Source organism: Rattus norvegicus, chromosome 10, assembly GCF_036323735.1.
Source record: "Rattus norvegicus strain BN/NHsdMcwi chromosome 10, GRCr8, whole genome shotgun sequence".
NCBI lineage: Eukaryota > Metazoa > Chordata > Mammalia > Rodentia > Muridae > Rattus > Rattus norvegicus.
In genome coordinates, this window is record NC_086028.1 from 62678798 (window position 1) to 62700000 (window position 21203).

At 39.9% G+C, this 21203-nt stretch overlaps 1 protein-coding gene across 4 annotated transcripts in view; it reads left to right on the forward strand.

Annotated features, from left to right (window-relative positions):
• Ssh2 (slingshot protein phosphatase 2) overlaps positions 1–21203 on the forward strand; it is a 252070-nt gene that overhangs the window by 123410 nt on the left and 107457 nt on the right. The window contains exon 1 of one of the 4 annotated variants that reach the window (NM_001107024.1): positions 16973–17242. The exons of the other annotated variants lie outside the window; for them this stretch is intronic. Coding sequence (NP_001100494.1) covers positions 17115–17242 — 128 coding nt within the window. The 5' untranslated portion in view covers positions 16973–17114. Of the gene's footprint in view, positions 1–16972; positions 17243–21203 lie in introns of those variants that run through there. 4 annotated transcript variants of the gene reach the window in all.

Here is a 21203-nt window from a genome sequence, read left to right on the forward strand (position 1 = left end):
TTCCAGAGGTCATGAGTTCAATTCCCAGCAACCACATGGTGGCTCACAACCATCTGTAATGAGATCTGATGCCCTCTTCTGGCCTGCACGTGTACATGCAGGTGGAACTCTGTGTACATAATAAATAAATCTTAAAAAAAATTCTTTAAAAAAAAAAACCAAGGATTTGTCTGTCTATTGTAGTGACCTCTCTGCCTTCTTATCACAACCTGAATAAGACTCCATCTTCCAGCAAGAAGTCTCAGGGCTCTTTAAAAAGTTGATATATGTTTCTTGTTGTTCACTATAAGTTGTTTGCTTTGGACGAAAGACTAAGAAGCTATTAAGAAAGGTTTATTCTGAACACTTAATTCATCACTGAAAGGTAAAGTTTTTGTTCTCTTCTGATATTCTTAAGTTTATTGATTTAGAAACACCTAATATCCATGATCTTTCTTACACAACAAAATATGACCACACAGATTTCAGGATAAGAAAAAGAATATTACATGTGCACATGCGCACGCACAGACACACACACACACACACACACACACACACACACACACACACACACCCTTTATATGCTTGCTTTTTAAATATTTAAAAGAACTAGTCATTCCAGAAAACTTTTATTATAATCCAAAAAGACTTTAAATTACCAGTGTTTTCACATCCTATTAACATTCACATTTAACTATTTTAAAAGATTATGAATAAACCACTTGATAGAGAATTTTTTACAAAGTGAAATTTTAAAAATTGATAAAATTAAGCTGTGGATGTTAGTATTCTTTGTAGAATAATGGTCTTTTTTAAAAGTAAAAATACTTACCATATTTCTAGCAGATCTATAGAAAACAGGATTTCTGAAAAACAAAAGGTCTTCAGGCAAAAAGAAAAAGCATCTGCTCTTTATGTTAGAATTAAAAAGAAAAAAACACAATTTATGGATATTTTCTTTTATACTATATAATAAGGAATAGAACCTCATTTAAAAATCATTCCTGTAGTAGTATTTAGGGCATGAAAATTCCGTTCTCTTTTCCCTTCCTGTCTGTCTTAGTCTGGGTTACCATTGCTGTGATGAAACTCTACTACTGAGAACAAGTCAGGAAGGAAAGGGTTTATTTGGTTTGTAATTCCACCCCCAGAGCCCATCACTAAAGGAAGTTCAGATTGGAACTCAACCAGGATGAGAAACTGGAAACAGGAGCTGATGCAGAGACCTGGAGGGTGCTGCTTCGTGGCTTCTTCCCTGTGCCTTGCTCAGTTCTTATGGAGCCCAGGACCTCCAGCCCAGGGATGACATACCCATAATGAGCTGGCACCTTTCACATCAATCACTTAAGAAAATGCTCTACAGGTCTGCCTACAGGCCAATCTTATGGAAGCATTTTCTCAATTGGAGTTCCCTCCTCTCAGATGACTCTAGCCTGTTTCAAGTTGACATGAAATTAGCCAGCTCACTATCTAATTAGATAGGATTCCAAACCTACACGTTGTTGTTTTATGCATACAAAGAAGACATCACAAAATCTGCATGCCCAGCAGTGCAATCATTACAGTCATAAGCAGTGTAAATGAAAGACCAATGACCAAAGACCAGATTATAGTTCTAGTTGACCTCAACTATGTAAGGCACATAGTCCTCATTCATAAATGAGAACATCTACACATCTATCCTTATAGAATTTCTGTGAGGTTAATTCAACATAGGAAACATTAATAAATAATCAGCACCAAACATCAAGTTGGATGTAAGGTGATGGTATTTTTACTGTATGTTTGAATTATTTTCCACTTCCATAAACTGGCATCCTAGTTTCTGTAGCTTTGAGCTATGATAGAACCTCTTATTTCATAAGATGCTAAGACGATTTACTAAGGAAAAGCAAGAAAACAAATTGTGACACTTCAGATTCTAAAGTAGTAAGTCTTTAGTACAAATCTAGCATTAAATTAGAAGTGAAAACTTATTTCTAGATCAGTAGGTCAAATTCCTTTTAACCTGGGTTATTACTAAAACTGACAGCTGGTTAATGCCATTTGGAAAGGTATGTTCAGAAGAACTGACAATGACTCAGAGATCTATTATGAAAGCATTCATGTACTTGATCTGTTACTCACTACTACTCCATAGTCCTGAGGCAGGAGAACATGTTAATAAGCATAACTGCCAAATGGTTCTAGAGTTAATTTTTCACCAAGAATTTCCTCCAGCTAAGCAGCCATATGGAGAGAGAGAAAAGCGACCTGTTACTAATTACCTAACCTGGCCTTAAAACAGCTGTTCAGTTGATATACCAAACAAAAAGTCAGAAAATTTAGAAACTCTTTGAAACACATAAGTGTTTGCAACCTACTTGTGTTTATAACAGCTCTTGCTTCTCGGTGGAAAAACTCTCACCTCAAACTCTCACAGACCTCTGTTGCCCTCTCAGAGCACTTCCAACACTATTGCTATGTATTCTTGTTGTTTTTATCATTAAAATTATGTAAGGGTGAGGACAGCCCCTGTTCGGTTCATGATTATTTGGCCTCTAGAAAGCAAATCTTTGGCTTCTCCTCTGTTTTCCTCTATTGGAAAAATAGGTTTTAAGCTTCTTTGAGCACCTTACCTCAACAACATAATAAGACTGTTCTATAAGGAGAGACATGAAGTAAAAGTACCTATGTTTATATTATTTTAGTCAGTAGTTGCTAGCATCATTCCTTTTAAATCATTTGTTTGTTTTTAAACAGAGTCTCTCTATGTAGCTCTGGCTATCCTCGAAAACTCTACACAGACCAGCTCTGGACTGGAACTCACGGAGACCTGGCCTGTCTTTGCTTACTGTTGGAATTAAAGGCATGTGACACCATGCCCAGCCTTTCATTTTTTAAAAGCATTATGGGGACTGCAGAGATGGCTCAGCAGTTAAAGAGTGCATACTACTATTCCTGAGGACCCAAGTTCAGTTCCCAATACCCACATTTAGCAAACAACCATGTGTAACTCTAGTTCTTTCTTTTTTTTTCCTTTTTTTTTTTCCTTCGGAGCTGGAGACCGAACCCAGGGCCTTGTGCTTGCTAGGCAAGCGTTCTACCACTGAGCTAAATCCCCAACCCCTTGTAACTCTAGTTCCAAGGGATCTGATTCCTTCTGGCTTCCTCAGGCACCCATATGTGGCGTTCACTTACACACACACACACACACACACACACTAAAAATAAATCTTAATTTTTTGTTATTGTGTATATAATATGGATGTGAGTATGCACATACCCTGGTGCACATGTAGAGGTCAGAGAACAACTTTGTGGACTCCATCTTTCCTTCCACTTTTTCTGTGGGTTCCAAGGATGGAACTCAGGTTGTCAACCTTGAGTGACAAGTACTTCATCTGCTAAGTATCTCACTGGCCCTGTATTATTTCTTTTTTTTAATTATAAAAGGAATTTTTCCAAAACAGGATAACTCCATGACTATAAAAACAAATCTTTACATAGTTTATAAATCCTCTAACAACCTCTCTTGACTTTTTTTTTTTTAAGCACTCTTTTTTTTTTCCCCCCCGGAGCTGAGGACCGAACCCAGGGCCTCAGAGGGCTTGCTAGGCAAGCGCTCTGCCACTGAGCTAAATCCCCAACCCCTCTCTTGACTCTTAATACTCCTTCCTGCCTCTATCTCCAAAATACTGCAACCTTAAGCATGTGCCACCATGAACCCTGGCACTCCTTAGAAGAGTTTTGAACAATGTTTTAACCAGGTACCTTGGGGTGACAATGACAAAAGAAGTGACATTCTGCAAGTACAAATGTATGAAAGTTATGCTATTTCTGAGAACAGAGTATCTGGAGGGCTGTTTCTTGTCTGCCTCATCTTTCTCCCCTGCTTTACTATGAGCTATACTTTATATATAATTATATATTCTCTATCATAACACAATACCTAGCAGAGTTGGCACTCACTCGATAAGTTTTGTTTACTTATGTGTATATATGTGTCCAAATACAAATTTATGTTTAAAAGAATCTTTGAAAGCCTGTTTTTGAAGGTTCAATATAAGAAATTAAGTATTCTACGTTCTAGATGTCTCTTTGTATTACTATAGGATTGTTTTGTAAATTCCTTCACGTCAGAAAATATAAGCAGTACTACATATATGGTTAATGTTTTGTTTGTAAGTCTAAAGCTGTCCTTCCTTTAGATTATGAGGGGGAGAAGGTCTTTAGGAAAAATATGGCTACCCTTTGTTTCCATTTGTCTGTTTTTGAATTTTGAATTCTTGTGGAGTTAAGAGCTTAATGTCTGTGTATACCTATCATCCTGGCAGTGCTGCCCAGGGTGATGGTTTGCGTGAGTGTCCTCCATGTTAGGTCTTAGTTATTGGCACCGTTTTTTGGGAATTTCAGAAGTGTGGCCTTGCTAGAGGAAGTATATCACTGGAGACCAGCTTTGAGGGTGAAAAGCCTTCTCCATCCCCAGGTCATTCCCTCTGCTTCCAGAGTGTCATTCAAGATGTGAGCCCTCCACTTCTGTTCCAGATCCAGTGTCTGCTGCTTGCTGCCACTGTTGCTTGCCATCACGGATGGACTCTTATTCCTCTGGAATATTTGGCTTAATAAAAACAAATATCATCAATTCAGTTATTAAGCCAAACCCTTCCTTCTGTAAGTTGGTTGTGGTGTTTTATCAGGGAAATAAAGCATAATCCACCCAAGACCATCCATTCTCAATATGAAACTTTGGTGGTGAAGGAGCTACAGAAAAACCAGGTGCCTTTATACAATCTGAAGAGAAACCAGAGTAAAGTGTGTGTGTGTGTGTGTGTGTGTGTGTGTGTGTGTGTGTGTTCACACACATAAGTTTTAGGGAAATTCATGTAAGCTGGAAATCAGACTTGGGTCCTCTGCAAGAGAAGTACATGCTCTTAACTGCTGAAGCCATCTTCTCTCCAGACCTTAAGGTTCCTTTAGGTAGGGATTGTATGTTTACAAAGGAAGCTTATTTTCTAGCCAAAATATAAAATACTTGTGCGCATCTGCTCCTCTCTCCCCACCCCAAGAGATGGAGTTTCTTCTTAAAAGAATGAACTGTTGCCAGGAGCATTCCATTGATCCATACAGGGGACAGAGGCAAGTATATCTCCGTGAGTTTGAGACCACATTGATTTCCAGGCTAGCCAGGGCAGCATAGTAAAATCCTTTTCAAAAAAGCAACTAAGTGTTAAATGTGTACTTAAGTGGCACTTTAAACTACATTAAACTATAAAGAGCTTCAACACAAAAGTTGTAGGGAGATGTTTTTACTACAGTCTGACTGACTCCTGAGCCATCTACTCTGTCCTAGTGGCATCGAGAGTACATGTATGCAGAAAGCAACTTCATTTCATTGTTGTTCATTCACCGCTAGCTATACCTTCCGCTCAGTTGTCATTCAAGGCCTGAAGTCTACTTTCTGGTGTGAAAGTTACTATAATATGTCTTTCCTGAGCTAGCACATTTCACCAAGGACTTGATTTTTGAGTTATTTCATCATGTCTTCATCTTTGTCAGTTTTTAAAACCATCTTGGACATGGTTACACTTATTTAGCTGGTAAATAGTTTCCTCTAAAAGTTTTGGTTAAGGCCCAGCACACTGGCACATAGCTGCAGTCCCAATTACTCAGGAGACTAGGATTACTTAAGCCTAGGAGTTGAGGCCACCTGATCAACATAGTGAGAGCCCTAATTTAGACATTGTTATTGTTAAGAATTGTGGGGAGCTAGGGAAATGGTTCCGGCAGAGGATCCAGCTTCAATTCCCAGGACCCTCATGGCAGCTCACAGCTGTCTGTAACTCCAGTTTCAGGGATCCGACATCCTCTTTTTTTTTCCTTCTTTTTTTTTTTTTCTTCCGGAGCTGGGGACCGAACCCAGGGCCTTGCGCTTGCTAGGCAAGCGCTCTAAGGATCCGACATCCTCTTACAGACATACTTGCAGACAAAATACCAATGCACATGAAATAAAGATAAGTAAATCATTTAAAAATTAAAAAAAATAAAGAATTGTGTTGAGGAAAAATATTTCAGCAGTTAAGAGCACTTACTATTCTACCAGTGAGCCAGGGTTTGGTTCTCAGTACCCTCAATAAGAGGCCCACAGCTGTCTCTAACTCCAGCTCCAGAGGATTCAAGCTTCTGCTGGCACTTCACATTATGTGCACATACCCACATGCAGGCACACACCTATACATAATTTAAAATCATAAAAGTAAGTCTTATAAAGATTGCGTTGAGGTAATAATAGCTCTCATTTCCCAAGGTGAAATTATTATTTTTTGACCCAACAGAATCTCTTCCGTTAAAAGCATTCCTTTAGTTTTATTTTGGAAGATGTTTTTGGTTTTGGTTTGGTTTTTTTGGAGACAAGGTCTTGCTGTGTAGCTCTGACTGGCCTAGAACACTCCTCGTAAACCAGGCTGACCTCAAATTCAGTGATCTTGATTTTGCTTAATCGCTGGGATTACAAGCATATGCCACCATACCCTGCAGCGGCTTTTGAAAGCCCAGGTGCTGTAACAGCATTCAACCTTGGTTTTCTTTAAGTTTGTTAGTTTACCTATGAAAATTCCAATTGCAAAATGTAATTACCATTAAATTAGATTGCATAAGAATAAAGTACTTTATAAATAAATGATTTAAAAAGTAATTCCCAGTAATGTGGTTGCTTTAAGATGCCACTAAAACAAAAATGCTCCTACCTAAGGTATAAATAGTAAACAAACATGGAGATATTTAAAATAGTAAAGTAGTATTGTACAGATGACTTACTTATAATTACTACCTCACTGTGTTGGGTTTTGTGGGGAGGGTTTGGGTTTTTTATAAAAGAAAACATTTATTTGGGGCTGGCTTACAGTTTCAGAGGTTTGGTCCATTATCATGGTGGCATGATATCATTGAGGCATGCAGGCAGACATGGTGCTGGAGAGGAGCTGAGAGTTCTATTCTACACCTTGATCCTTCAGCAGCAGAAGGGGACTGTGTCACTGGACACTGCTTGAGCACAGGAGACCTCAAAGTCCACCCCCACAATGACTCACTTCCTCCAACAAAGCCACACCTACCTCAACAAGGACACATCTCCCCCAACAAGGCCACACCTCCCCCAACAATGCCACACCACGGAATAATGCCACTCCCTATAGGCCCTGCATTCAAACACTTGAATTTCTGGGGGCCATACCTGTTCAAATCACCACAGAGGCCAAAGACATTCATTATTAAAAACAAAACAAAACACTGTGTACTACATAAGAAATAAATAAAACACTTATTAGAGATACTCATAAACCATTTTTTAGTATTGGGTTTTATCATGAACTTTTCCAAAAAAGGCTAGTGAAATAAAAGATGGATAATTGCTTTCCAAGATATAACTGTGAAAATAAATCTTGAAGGAATGAGGCTCTTCCCCTTTTCTTTATTAAATAATATAAGGCAAGAGCTCAAACAGTAATTAAACTACCAAACCTAATTATTGCTTTCCTGTAGCAGACTCGTTCCTTAAAGATCTGAAACCAGCTAATGCCCTTTAAGACTTTTAGACAACATAGGAGATAGAGATGGGCATTCACCAGTTTTTTTGTTTGTTTTGAGAAGGGGCCCTCTATGTAACACAAGTTGGCTTGAACTTGTGGTGATCCTCCTGCCTCTCCAGTGGTGGGATTGTAGGTCTCTAGCCTTCATTTCCAGTTTGTTTCATCAGCATATTGTTTAGAAATTTTAAAGTATGTAAACAAATTAGATGAATTATATAGTAAACACCCAAATACAACCTCTAGGTTCTATAACTGACATTTTGCTATATTGGATTTGTTACATCTCTACTCATTTATCCATTCCTGAACTACGAGGGTTTTGTTTAGTATATTTACTTCTTTTTTTTTTTTTAAAGATTTATTTATTTATTATACATAAGTACACTGTAGCTGTCTTCAGATACACCAGAAGAGGGCATCAGATCTCTTTACAGATGGTTGTGAGCCACCATGTGGTTGCTGGGAATTGAACTCATGACCTCTGGAAGAGCAGTCGGGCGCTCTTAACCGCTGAGCCATCTCTCCAGCCCGTATATTTACTTCTTTATTGTGTGTATGTAGCATGTTGTTAGGGAGAGGGAGGTAGAGAATGGGGTGCTACAGCATGCATGTGGAGCTCATAGGACAATTTACAGTAGTCAGTTTTCTCCTTTAATCATGGGGTCTTGAGAATCAAACTTGGATCATAAGGTGGGCAACAAGCACCTTTACCCAATGAGTCATCTTGTTTACCCCTTCGAGAGTACAAGTTTTTTTTTTTTTTTTTTTTTTTTTTTTTCCGGAGCTGGGGACCGAACCCAGGGCCTTGCGCTTCCTAGGTAAGCGCTCTACCACTGAGCTAAATCCCCAGCCCCAAGAGTACAAGTTTTTAAACAAGAAAAATGCTTTAGTTTGCATTTCTAAATGTATTTTATATGTCAACCTAAAGAAAACTAAAAATATCATTTAGGTGCTTTATAGGCAATGATTTCCTGAATAAGTTTTATATTATTGATTACCATTGCATAATATACAATATGAAGAGAAAGATCATCACCAAACTCAAGTGTAATTACTTACAAAAAGAGGGGTTAATGAGTTCAGAAAAGCTTACCAGAGCTTTTAAATGAATCTTTCATTTCTTAAAATCCAAAGATATGTTAAAACATATCTCTTGATATCTAACTAGTATACAAACATATGTATGAAATATTTCACAATTAAAAATAAATAGAAAGATTTGCTACTTGTTCTTCATCTCCCTTGGAAAGTTTTTTTTTTTTTTACATCATTTAAGATTCAGAGTGGATGCATAGACTCTGACAAAAGATGTCTCTGCTCAAGCTAGCTGAGGGACCAGCTAAAAATAACCATCTCAGAAGTGACCACTTTCTAGCAAGGACTAAGGAACACAACTTGTATACTCCTTGGTTTTGCCTAACTAAACAGTAATATGATGATAAGCATTGTCCTTAACTAAATTCTTTGAACATACAGGACATATATGATAAAACAAAACAAAAACAAAAAACCCTGCATAGTTGTGTGAGTATGTGATTTTTGCATGTCCACCTGATTTCAAAGTAAAAAAAAAAAAATAGCAAGTGAAATACTGCCAGGGAAGCTGATACGTGAGGGCTCAGAGACAATGATGCTGCTCTGCCAGGGACTGGAAACCTGACCATTCTAGGAAAACTGCATAGTACTAAACTGCTTGTGAAAGGGCGGAATCAGTCCTGCTGCAATTTGAACTTTTGGCTCCTGAAAGTCTGGGCAGGCTTAAAAATAAAATCAAGCCCTTGCCTGCTGGGTCATATTCCAGGCCTTCTCTGAGATTATCTGTATGAAAAGTCATCCCATCTACAGGGCAAGAGGAAGCAGGTGAGGAATGAGGCGGGGAGAGGTGAAGGTACCAAGTATGAGAGAGAGTTGAACTCCAAAGGACAAGCACCTCAGTAATTAATGTATGGGTTCTTCGGAAATATTTGTATCTAGAGCCTAATGTGTGAGTAAGTGTAAAAGGACAGTCTCGGGAAAGATACAGTGGGGGCTGGAGAGATGGCTTAGCAGCTCATAGCACCAACTGCTCTTCCAGAGGTCCTGAGTTCAATTCCCGGCAACCGCAGAGTGGTTCACAACCATCTGTAATGGGATCCAGTGCCTCTTCTGGTGTGTCTGAAGACACCTGCAGTGTGTACTCATATACATAAAATAAATAAGTCTTTTTTTTTAAAAGAAAGATATAGTGGGCTGTGGAATAAAAGGACATCATCCAGGCAGAGTGTGCTCTGGTCTATTCTGTATTCTCCTCCCAAGACTGGCCATGTTTGATTTGTTTCTGTAGAGAGGTCAACAATGAGAAGATTCATATACATTTCATATCTTTCAGATGCAACTATGTGTTTATATTCTGTGGAAATAATAAAGAATAAGGCCTTGAGCCACATGGGGTGAATTTTGGTTTTGTCTTTGCTTTTTTTTCCTTGAGACAAGTTCTGTCTACTTAGCTCTGGCTGGTAAGGAACTCAGTATATAGATCAGGCTGACCTCTGACTCAAAAAGATCTGCCTGCTCTGCCTCCTGAATGCTAGTTTTAAAAAAATATATAACAACACAACTGGCTTAAAATTTTTAAATTTTTTTATTATTTTATGTGTAAATGTAGGCGTTTTACCTGCACATATATCTGTGCACCATGTGCATGTCTGGTACCTGAGGAGGCCAGAAAGGGGTATTGGATCTCCTGGAACTTGAGTTATGATTGGTTGTGAACCACAATGCAGTGTGCTGGGAACTAAACCTGGGTCCTCTGCAAGAGCAACAAGTGCTCTAACCACTGAGCCATCCTTCCAGTCCCTCTGATTTTGCTTTTTGAGCCAGTCTGGCTGTACAGCCTTCCCACTCAGATGCTACAGTGCTGGGATAGCAGGTGTGAACTACCATGCCCATCTTGAATAACATAGTTTTAAACATCTAATACCACCCAATAAACCTTAGAATGCTCATTGGACCAAACTGGAAGACCTACTTACATACACATCCCAGCTCTGATACCTACCATGTAAATTTGGGTCCTTATCTTCTAGGCCTGCAGTTTCAGCTCTGAAATAAAGCTGATGATAATTAGTTTCACTTACCTAATACAAATCCAGTGATAAAAACCTGTATGCTTTATATATCATGGTGGTACACTCTTACAAGTCCAGCACTTAAGAGGTAGAGACAGGAACATCAGAAGTTCAAGGTCATCTTCAGCCACATAGAAAGTTTGAGGTTAGCCTGTCATACATGAAACACTCTTTCAAAACAAGAGTAAGAATCCAGTGAGGATTTATGAGTATTTGAGAACTGAGAGATGAAGTAGGCCTCAAATATATATTATACATGAATAACTTGAAGATCTAGATGAAAGTGGTCTTCGATAGGAAACAGTTTGAACACTGGAAATAGTAAGGCTTGAAGATAGGAGAGAACAAAAACCACTGAATTAGCTGGGTATGGCGCCACAGGCTCAGGAGTTTGAGACAGGAAAATGCTGAATTTGAGTCTAGACCAGCCTACATAAAGAGACCCTCCCTTTAAAAACAAACAAAACCAGGCCAGCAAAATGGCTCAACAGGTAAAGGCATGTGTTGCCTAGACTGACAACCTGAGTTCAAACCCTAGGATCCACAAGGCAGAAGGGAAGAACCTGCTCCTGTGTTGTCCCCTGACCTCCATGCATGCACCATGATACCATCTCCTCTTCCCCTCCCCATAAAATATTAAAAAAAAAAACTGGGTGATGGGAGAGAAACAAGTTCCAAAGCCAGGATGGCTAGCAGAGATGGCTCAGCAATTTAGAGTACTTGATGCTTTTACCAAGGACCCAGGTTCAATTCCCAGACTATTGCACAGAAAACCATCTTGGGCCCTAAATTAATTTACTAGTTCGTGTGATAGGAGAGACTAAAGATTTCAAAGGGAAAACCCTTTGCTGAGGGCAATTAATTAATATCTACCACATCTTAAGATAATCAATATGTTTAACTTAACTGCAGTTAAGTATCCATGTAACAATTATGTTCACAAGTATGCACAAAATTTTGAAAAACTACAAAGCCTAAGTCTTAGGTAGGCCAAGTGTGGTGGTGCATGCCCTTAATCGTAGCATGGGAAGCAGGCAGGCCGATCTCTTTGAGACCAGACTATCGACATAGTAAGTTCTAGGACAGCCAGGGCCATGTGAGGAGAACCTGTCTCTAAAACAAATAGAATTAAGTAGATTTATATAAGCACAAAAAGATACCCAAGATATAATGATAAATGTTGCTCAGAAGCAAAATAAAACACATCATACCATTGTGTGTGTGCATTTATCATGTGATCTTCCTAAAGGACAGCTATACTCATATTTGCATATGTGAGGACATTTCCTGAAAACAGTTGTAATTACCTAAGAGTGACATGACAGAGATGAGAAAAGTGACTTTTCTTTTATGTTTCTGAATTCTTGGGGCTGGGAGTGACACTTGCCATGTGTTATTATGACTTTTGAGTGGTTTAGAAAACAGAATGAAGAGTAGAACGGCAACTAAATAGTTAATGTTTTGTGAGGTGTGCTGCACGTGAAAAGTGATCCATAAATGCCTGTTATTTTTACTAAACAATAGAAGTGTCAGGCTTTTGTAACCTGAAGAAAGCAGGAGTGCAGCATGTCCTTGTGCAGGAGCATATGGTGGCCAAGACCAGGCGGGATGAACGCTTTAGCGATCTTTTCTCTGGTGCTTGAGATGCAGATCTTCTCGGTGTTCCACATCACTCTTGTGTGGGAAATTCTATGCAAATGATTATAAAAGCCGAGTGACATTGTTCAATTCAAGTGTTTAAAACTATTCTCAGGTATTTAAAACACAATACGCACAAAACCTGCTGTTGTTACAGAGCTGTTGTTAGCATTTTGCTGTACTGTATTGTCCGAAGAGTGCCTTTGACTTAGCGTAGTAAGATAGCTCTTAGTCCTGTCTGGACAATAAGTCTGAAATTGAGGGTATTGTCTTGAGAGTTTTGTCCTGGCATTTTGCAGATTAACAGACATCAGGTTGTGTTACTCCAGGTAACAAGATTTTCGTTTTGTAACGTTTAAAGTGTTGGTTTTCTTCTTTTTGACACTCAAGGGATTGATTTACTATTTATTTCTCTCAATCAAACCCTTAGAGAAAACATCAAAACACAGTGAAGTCCCCACCTTAGTATAATCATTTTTCTTATGATCGAGTACTTAATACAGTTGCATAAGTTAACGCTATTAATTGAAAGCCTAAAAAGTAGAAAAATCAAGTAAACTTTGCAGGTATCAGATGATTATAGGCTGTAATAGTGAGTTAATGTGACTAACTCATAAGCAGTAACAGTAAAACTTCCCAAATGGAATGGTAATATACCCAGGTGTCTGTATGTACTTCAGTGTTCATTCATTTCATCAACTTCTCGGTAATGAAACAAATACAAGTCGCTTTCTATTACTGGAAAGTGACCAGTTTATGATAATAAAAGCTTATTCTCCTGTCCAAACAGTGCTTTTGTCCACATATCTTGAAAAGGATAAACATTAAGTTGTTGCTGTATGTGTGTGCGCACAGAGGCCAGAGACAGCTTACAAGAGTCAGCTCTCTTCTTCTACCACGCGGGACTGCACTCAGGTCTTCAGCCTTGGCAGCGGCTGTCCTTAACTACTAAGCCATTTCACTGGCCCTGGAACTTCCTTTCTTAAGACAGGGTCTCACTGTGTAGCTCTGGCTAGCCTAGAACTTTCCGTAGACCAGGATGGCTTTAAACTCACAGAGATTCTCCTGTCTCAGCCTTCTGAGTGTTGGGTTTAAACATGTATGACACCATGCCCCATCCTGGAACTTCTTATATTAGAGTCATTACCACTTTTTTAATGTTTATGGAAAAAACAACAAAAAATCTCCAATATTTTCTCAGTGAAAAAGTAAGATCAGTATTAAGCCTTTTACCTTAATATGGCAAACACTAAAGCCAAAGAAGAGATCTTTGTGCTAAGTATTTTTTTAAATATAGATACTGTTTTAAATTAATCCTCAAAACAACTTCATAAATTAAGCTAATACTCAACTCAGTTTGTTAATTCCAAAACCAGAGTCTTTAACTGCTGGTCACTATAGTTTTGAACTAGGTGTATGCCTTAAGTGGATTAAGTATATTTCATGTTTCAGAGGAATTCCTTCTTTTTATTTAATTTTTTTTACACTCCAGATTTTATTTCCCTTCTGGTCCACCCTCCACTGTTCTACATCCCATACCTCCTCCCCACACCCCTGTCTTCACAAAGATGTCCCCACACTCCACCCCACCCCACCAGACCTCTAAACTCCCTGTGGCCTCCATCTCCTGAGAGTTAGGTGCATCTTCTCTAACTGAACTCAGACCAGAGTCCTCTGCTGTATATGTGTTGAGGGCCTCATATCAGCTGGTGTGTGCTGCCTGTTTGTTGTCCAGTGTCTGAAAGATTTGGGGGGAGGGGGGGAGGTTCCAGGTTAATTGAGACTGTTGGTCCTTCTACAGGGTAGCCTCCTCCTCAGCTCCTTCCAGCTTTTCTCTATTCACCCACAGGGGTCATGCTTCTGTCCATTGGTTGGGTGCACATATCTACATCTGACTCTTTCAGCTGTTGTTGGGTCTTTCGGGGGGCAGCCATGATAGGTCCCTGTTTGTGAGCACTCTACAGCCTCAGTAATGGAGTCAGGCCTTGGGATCTCCTCCCCTTGACCTGGATCCCACTTGGGCCTGTTGCTGGACCTTCTTTTCCTCAGGCTCCTCACCATTTCCATCCCTGCAGTTCTTTCAAACAGGAACAATTATGGGTCGGAGTTTTGACTGTAGATGGCAACCCCATCCCTCACTTGATTACCTGCCTTTCTGCTGGAGGTGGGCTCTACAAGTTCTGTCTCCTCACTGTAGGGCATTTAATCAGAGTTTTTTAATCTGTTTGTTTGCTTGCTTCTTTAAATTATACTTATTTATTGGCTGCATAGGAGGGTGGTTACACAAGTATGGGCATACCACAGCCCCACAGTGCCAGTGTTGAGGTTAGAGGATAACCTACGGAAGACAGTTCGCTTCTTCCACTATGTGGGTTCCAGAGACTGAATTCAGGTTGTCAGGTTAGCAGCAGGCTCACACCTTTACTTACTGAGCCATCTCATTGGCCCTGCTTGCTAATTTTCAATAAGAGTCTGCCCATGTAGTGAAGGCTAGCCTTGAACTTGTGATCCTGCAGCTTCAGCCTTTCAAGTGTTAGGAGTACAGTGGGCATGCACCACTACACTTGACTCAGAATCTTTAGTTGATATGAGAACAGTCTGTCTAAGATTTTCAACTCTCAAAACAAATTTGGGGATTTGGCTGTCCTGGAATTTGATTTGTAAACCAAGCTGGCCTTGAACTCAGAGATCCACCTGCCTCTGCTTCCCAAGTGCTGGGATTAAAGGCCTGCGCCTTCACCACCTGGCTGAAAAAAATTTTTAAAGATCTTATATAATTTTACAGATGACATTATTAAGGGACTTATCAAAGTCTTAGCTACTATTCAAAGAGAGAATTTAAAAGGACTGGATTAGAGGTATTAACAGTCTTCTTACTTGAATGGCCGACAAAGGTCTTTTAAGGGAAAACCAAAGGGTTGTACTCTTCTGGGGCATCACTGTAGGAACCTTTTTGTTTGGCCTAAGGATACATATTTACAAAATCTGTTCCTATGAAATCTTTATCCCTAGCATTTTTAAATGTAATGAGTGATCGAATCAAGTAATCCACATTTTCTGATGAATTGTTTTCCAGATGACTACTATGTCATCATCTTTCCTAAATGACATCATTTAATAGTGACTTCAATAAAAATTCCCATCTCTTGCTGTGTCATGAAAGGAACTGGGCTCACCTTAATGCTGTTCTAAAGTGCTTTTTTTTTTTTTTTGATCACAGTAGGAGACTGTAATAAATTGCAGCCTGAAAGAAGTTTCAAACTGGCAACTTTGCCAGATATTTTAAGCAATTTATTTTGGGGTGTATCAGCAGATTTTTTTTTTCTTACACTGCCATTTGGGTGCCTGCTGACACAGCTTGAACAAATCTTTAAAACATTTCCTTCCTAGAGATGGATGAAGATGATGAAACTCTAACATCCAGACTTTCCCTTAACTCTTCACTTGCCACATGGGTCTTTTCTATTGCCAGGTCTCTAGGAAACTATAGAAACCACCTTCTGTGTGCTTCACAGTATTCTGAGCCCCTCATTACCTTGGTAATAGCTTAAAGTTTTATGGACAACTAATAAAAACATAATTCTAGTTTTAGGCATAGAATTTTATGTTTAGATTAATTTCATTGTTAGCATATTGAAAATTGTCAAACTTCCCTGTACTTTCATATAAAACAAAGATTTGAGTTTTTCTTGATTCTAATACATTGAAAGTCTTTTCTAGTTGATTAGTAAAATTGTTTTTAAAGCTTTTGAATTCCAATGGAATATATATAATTTAGTCAGTTACTCAGAAATGCTATAAAAAATACTGATTCCTAAAATATTTGCTCTGGTGTGAGACTGCAAGAGGAGAGAAAGCTAGAGGCTGAGGAGCTCGCAGAGTGCTTCTGTGTGCTGGCTCCTTCTGTAAACTAAGGTCTGAGACAGAAAGAGGCTCCTTTTACAGAGCTAGTTCCTGATCAGGTGAAAAGGCACTGCTCAGCCCACTGGAAGGAGCATGGGAAGGGCTTAAACTTTGTAAAGAATCAGAGAATGCCCTTTGGTGGGAAACGCCTTAGAGGAAACAGACGATCCTCCTCGAAAACTACCTACATCTAGATCTGGTTCCAAAGGCATTAAAATTTAATTGGTCCAATGTGTAGTTTGGACATTGGGATATTTTAATCTTCACAAATTGTACATACAACAAGGCTGTTGAACCCTCTATATTCATTTACAAGGGTTAGCAGATTTTGTCCACAGTGTAGCTCCCTCACACACTATAATCTTTCTAGTTCCACCTTGAGGAACCAAGAAAACCATTAATAAATATTTAACTTACTCTTGTGAGGCCTTTAAAAACTTTGAAGACCATTCATAAACTTGGTTCGTTTGCGGCACAGTGCATAGAGCCGGTTAAGAGGCCACAGTGCATAGAGCTGCTTAAGAGAGGGTACTTTTCAGTTTAGCATTCGGAGTGGAGAAATTTTCTCTGTCCATTACTCTCTCTTCACCCAGGCTGCCGTCTGCAGCAACCCCTTTACCCAGTAGGCCCATAAGCTTTGCGGGATCCGCGTGGGAGCTAGGAGCCCCGGGGCGGAGCGTCGCGAAGGCCCACCCTCCGGACGCTCTAGACCGCCCCGCCCAGGCGCCCCGCCCCGGACGCGAGTGGGGGAAGGCTTGCTGGCAGCGCCGGGCTGCCCAGACAGCGGAGTCCCGGGGCTTCGGCGGCTGCCTCGGAACTCCCGGGCGGACCCAGGTCAGCTGCCGGGAACCAGCGTCTCTGGCTCGGGTTTTTCCAACGCCGGTCCAGGATGCGGAGCTGTTCATCGTGAGTCGGCTTCATGACCCTTAGCACTTTGGCCGACGAAAGGAAAGCGCCCCCTGCCAGCACCTGCAGCCTCGGTGGCCCCGACATGATCCCCTACTTCTCTGCCAATGCGGTTATCTCGCAGAACGCCATCAACCAGCTGTGAGTCCGCCTCTGCAAATGCTCAGAAAGTTTGCTTTTCCAAACCGCTTTTCCGGACATTCTGGGGCGCGAACTAGCGAGCGAGGACGAAAGCGCAGCGTGCTTGCTGCGAGGTCTATATGCATCTGGCTTGCATGGCGGGGTGGAGGTGTGCTAGGCGATTCGTGGAGGCAATGAGTGTCCTGGAGCCTGGTGAACAGATGAATCTTTTGGAAGAATATTAGCGAACCTTGGGGGAGTCTAAAAGTTAACCTCTTAGACATCTATGGTGACCGAGTGACAGCCGAACTTTGTAGCAAGCAAGACTAGGGAGAATGGTTGGTAGAATCAGAATAGCTCCAGAAACTCAAGGGTCCCGTGGATCCTGCTGGCAGCCAATTTACTGTGGTAGTGGATCTTATTTAAGTTTGCATATGACTATAAATTTCTGTTATGGTTCACACAAAGAAATTCATGCTACTATAGTTCGAGGTTATTTCAGAAAAGTAGATTTCAGTAGTTTTCTTTTATGATCTCCTGACTACTAAATACAACACAAGCCTTCCTGTACTCTTAATCACTCAAGTGCAGGATTCACACGCATCTTTAAATCGTCATTGTTTTTGAAGTCAGGCTGTTACTCCTTTCCGTTGTGGTTTGCCTGCTTGTGAGAGCTGTGTGCTTGAAGCTTGTGGTTAATCTCACCTCACAGTTATAAAGTCGAAAGTAGAAGAACTCCACCAATTCAAACTCCATCTTTAATCCAGAGGAGAGCTTTAAAGGTTACTTAAGATAGTAGCAGTTTTAGTCGATGTGTTTGAGTTCCTTCTGAATTGCCGTCAGAGGAATCACCTGCTGAGATTTCCTTAGGCCAGCCCCAAACAGGGTTGCTACTGTCCCTCTCCATTTAATGTCCATCAAAAACTTTTCATTATCTATTATTAAAAACAGAGGATATCATATGAAGTGATTTGTAGATACAGTCATAACTAATTTACTAATTTAGTTATTGATAAACTGTCCTGTCCTCCCAGTTGAACTAAATTGATCTGAGGTTCATATCTTTCCTTTATGTTGATTCATGGTGGGGCTCATGAGAAAGATAACAAAAGTGGGAAAAGGACTTTACTGCCCAGTACGCTAAAGTCTGCACACTAGACTACTTAACTGTAAAGAGGTAAGAGGGGATGGACTGAAAGAGGAGGAAAGGAGTGAATAATCTGTAATTTAATAACCAAACTCAAATGAATAGTTTCATCAGTTCTTAAGGAAGGGGGACAGTGTAAGATCCATGGACAGTAAATGGATGAGCAAAATGTCCTGCAAACATACACTGCAACATAATTCTACTTTTTAAAAGGATATCCTGGAGTTGGAGCGATGGCTCAACAGTGAGCAGTGAGTAGAATGTCTTTGGGGGAAGACAAGTTCCCCACACTCACTTTAGGTTGCTCACGACCACCTGTAACTTGAGCTTCAGGAGATCCAAGACCTCTAGTATCTGCACATACCTGCACAAAGTCAGGTAATTTTAAATAATAAATAAAAATATTAAAAATATTAAATATACCGTCTTTTAAAAAAGGAATTTTGACATTTGCTAGAATATGGTGAACTTTGAAGACATTGTGCTAAATGAAGTAAGCCACAAAGAACAAATACTCTGTTGTCCTGTTTGTACTGCCCCAGCTCAGAACTTAAACGTTATTAAACTTGAGAGAAGAGTATTTTTAATACTAGTGGGATCAAAAGATATCGATACCTTTTCCTACTAATTAATGTCCTTGGGCAAATCATTTGACTTTGTTTACTTCCATTGTGAAATGGAAATTCAATACAACACATGTCTCTCCCTTTCTCCCCATCCCTCGTCTCAATGGTAGATCCTCAGCAGCTCGGAGGAGATCATATAGTTAGCTAACATTTTACAAACCTACAAATCCCTGCAACAAAAATGAGTTAACTGAATTTAACAGCAGCTAACAGCTGCCATGTGTGGACCACTCGTCAATGTTTAATACTCACTTAGTATCACAGGAGCCCTGTGAACTACTTTGTTGTGTTTACAATAATGAGAATGAAGCTCAGAGCCATACTAATCAGTGACAGAACACCCACTAGTGAGGCAAACTTTAGGACTTATTTATTTTGAGACAGGGTCTCATTATGTAGCCTTGTCTGTCCTGGAACTGCTGTTAGACCAGGCTGTCTTTGAACTGAGATTCTCCTGCCTCTCCCTCCTGAGTGCTGGGGTTAAAGGGGTGTGTCACCATGCCTGGCCCTAAGTTTTAGGATCTTTCTCCCTGTCCCTTGCCTCTCATCTCTCTGACTCTTTCTTGCAATGCTGGAGATTAAACACATGCTAGGTAAGCACTCTGCCACTGAGTTATAGCACACGCAGCTCAGTTTATTCTTCAGAGAAGCATGCTGTCGTTTTGACTCCTAAACTACACTTAACTAGTATTGCTTTGGATATATTTATTAAATATTTACAGTGCTGCTTAGCTCGTCATCATAAACATCCATGGGCTTAATACATCTATTGTTGCTACTTAATGCAAACACTCTCAATTTGGAGTATATGACTTGTCTTTTGCATGCATGTACATTTGCACACCAGAAGACAACACTGAACAGGTGGACGCCCTGTGGGTGCTAGGAATTGAACTCAGGAACTTTGAAAGAGCAGTGAGTGCTCTTAACCACTGAGCAATCAGGTCTCTGTATGACTTGTCTTTAGAAAATTAATGAACTGCCTAAAAGGAAATGTGAAAATATGGAGTAGATAAACATAGATTTTGAAATCAGATTCTCAGTCTGTGACCTTAGAACGGAGCTAATCTTTTCTAAAGGGAAGTGTTATTTCTAAGACCTGATGTTGTACACCTTAACTGATAGGAGCATTTCATGCAGCAGCAGATTTATAAATAGCAAAGACTAACTGGAATAACTACAAGGTTCAGATTGATAGCTAGGAGCCCAGGACGGTAGCTATGCCTGCAGATGCTATAGCATCTCTGGAGGTTGACACAGCAGAATCTTGAATTCAAGACAAGCTTCGGCAATGTAGTGAGACTCCTGTCTTATAAAGGGTGGGGGTCAGATTTAAGAGTCGCAAGTAAAGACTGATACAAGCATAATTTGAGTTTAAGGGAAAGGATTAATGAACACTTGGGCAAGTGGTTAGTGATCAGGATAGGACTTGCCCTTTAGAGGATTTCTGTTCTCCTTTTTTCACTTGTCGGCTCAGATGATGTGTTTAGAAACCAACTAACAAATCTTAGGAGACTTGAGTCAAAGAAAAAATAGGCCACAGTGAGATTACAAAGCCTTCCTATCAGAGAAAACTCATGGCCTTTACAGTATGGCTTTTGATGATTTTTTTTTTAGATTCTGTGATTTTCAATTGTAATATATGTTTGAAATATATATCACAGAATAGTTTGCATATCAGTTTTACTGATAATTACACTATTTTTTTTTCAGAGCTGAGGACCGAACCCAGGGCCTTGCGCTTGCTAGGCAAGCGCTCTACCACTGAGCTTAATCCCCAACCCCAATTACGCCATTATTGTTGCATTAAAGTCTCCACTTACCACTGCATAAAACTCACCAAATGTGTTATTTTTGAACAATTAACAGAAGAATGTTAAGTAATCAAGTTGAGTTGGGTTTAGTGATATATATCTGCTACCTTAGCACTTAGGAGGTAAGGACAGGAAGATCAGGAGTTTGAATCTGGGCTACATAAGATTCTATCTCAAGAAAAAAAGTTAATATCATATACATTAATTCTACTGGGGATCAGGAAATATGAGCAACCCATGAGAATCATCTGATCAAACTGATCAAGAGTCATGGGAGGGCTGAGGAGATAACCCAATCAGTAAAGTATTTGCTTTGCAAGCATGAGTACCTGAATTGAATCCTCAGAATCCACATGAAATGCCAGGTCTGGCAGTGTGCTGGAAAGATGGGAAGA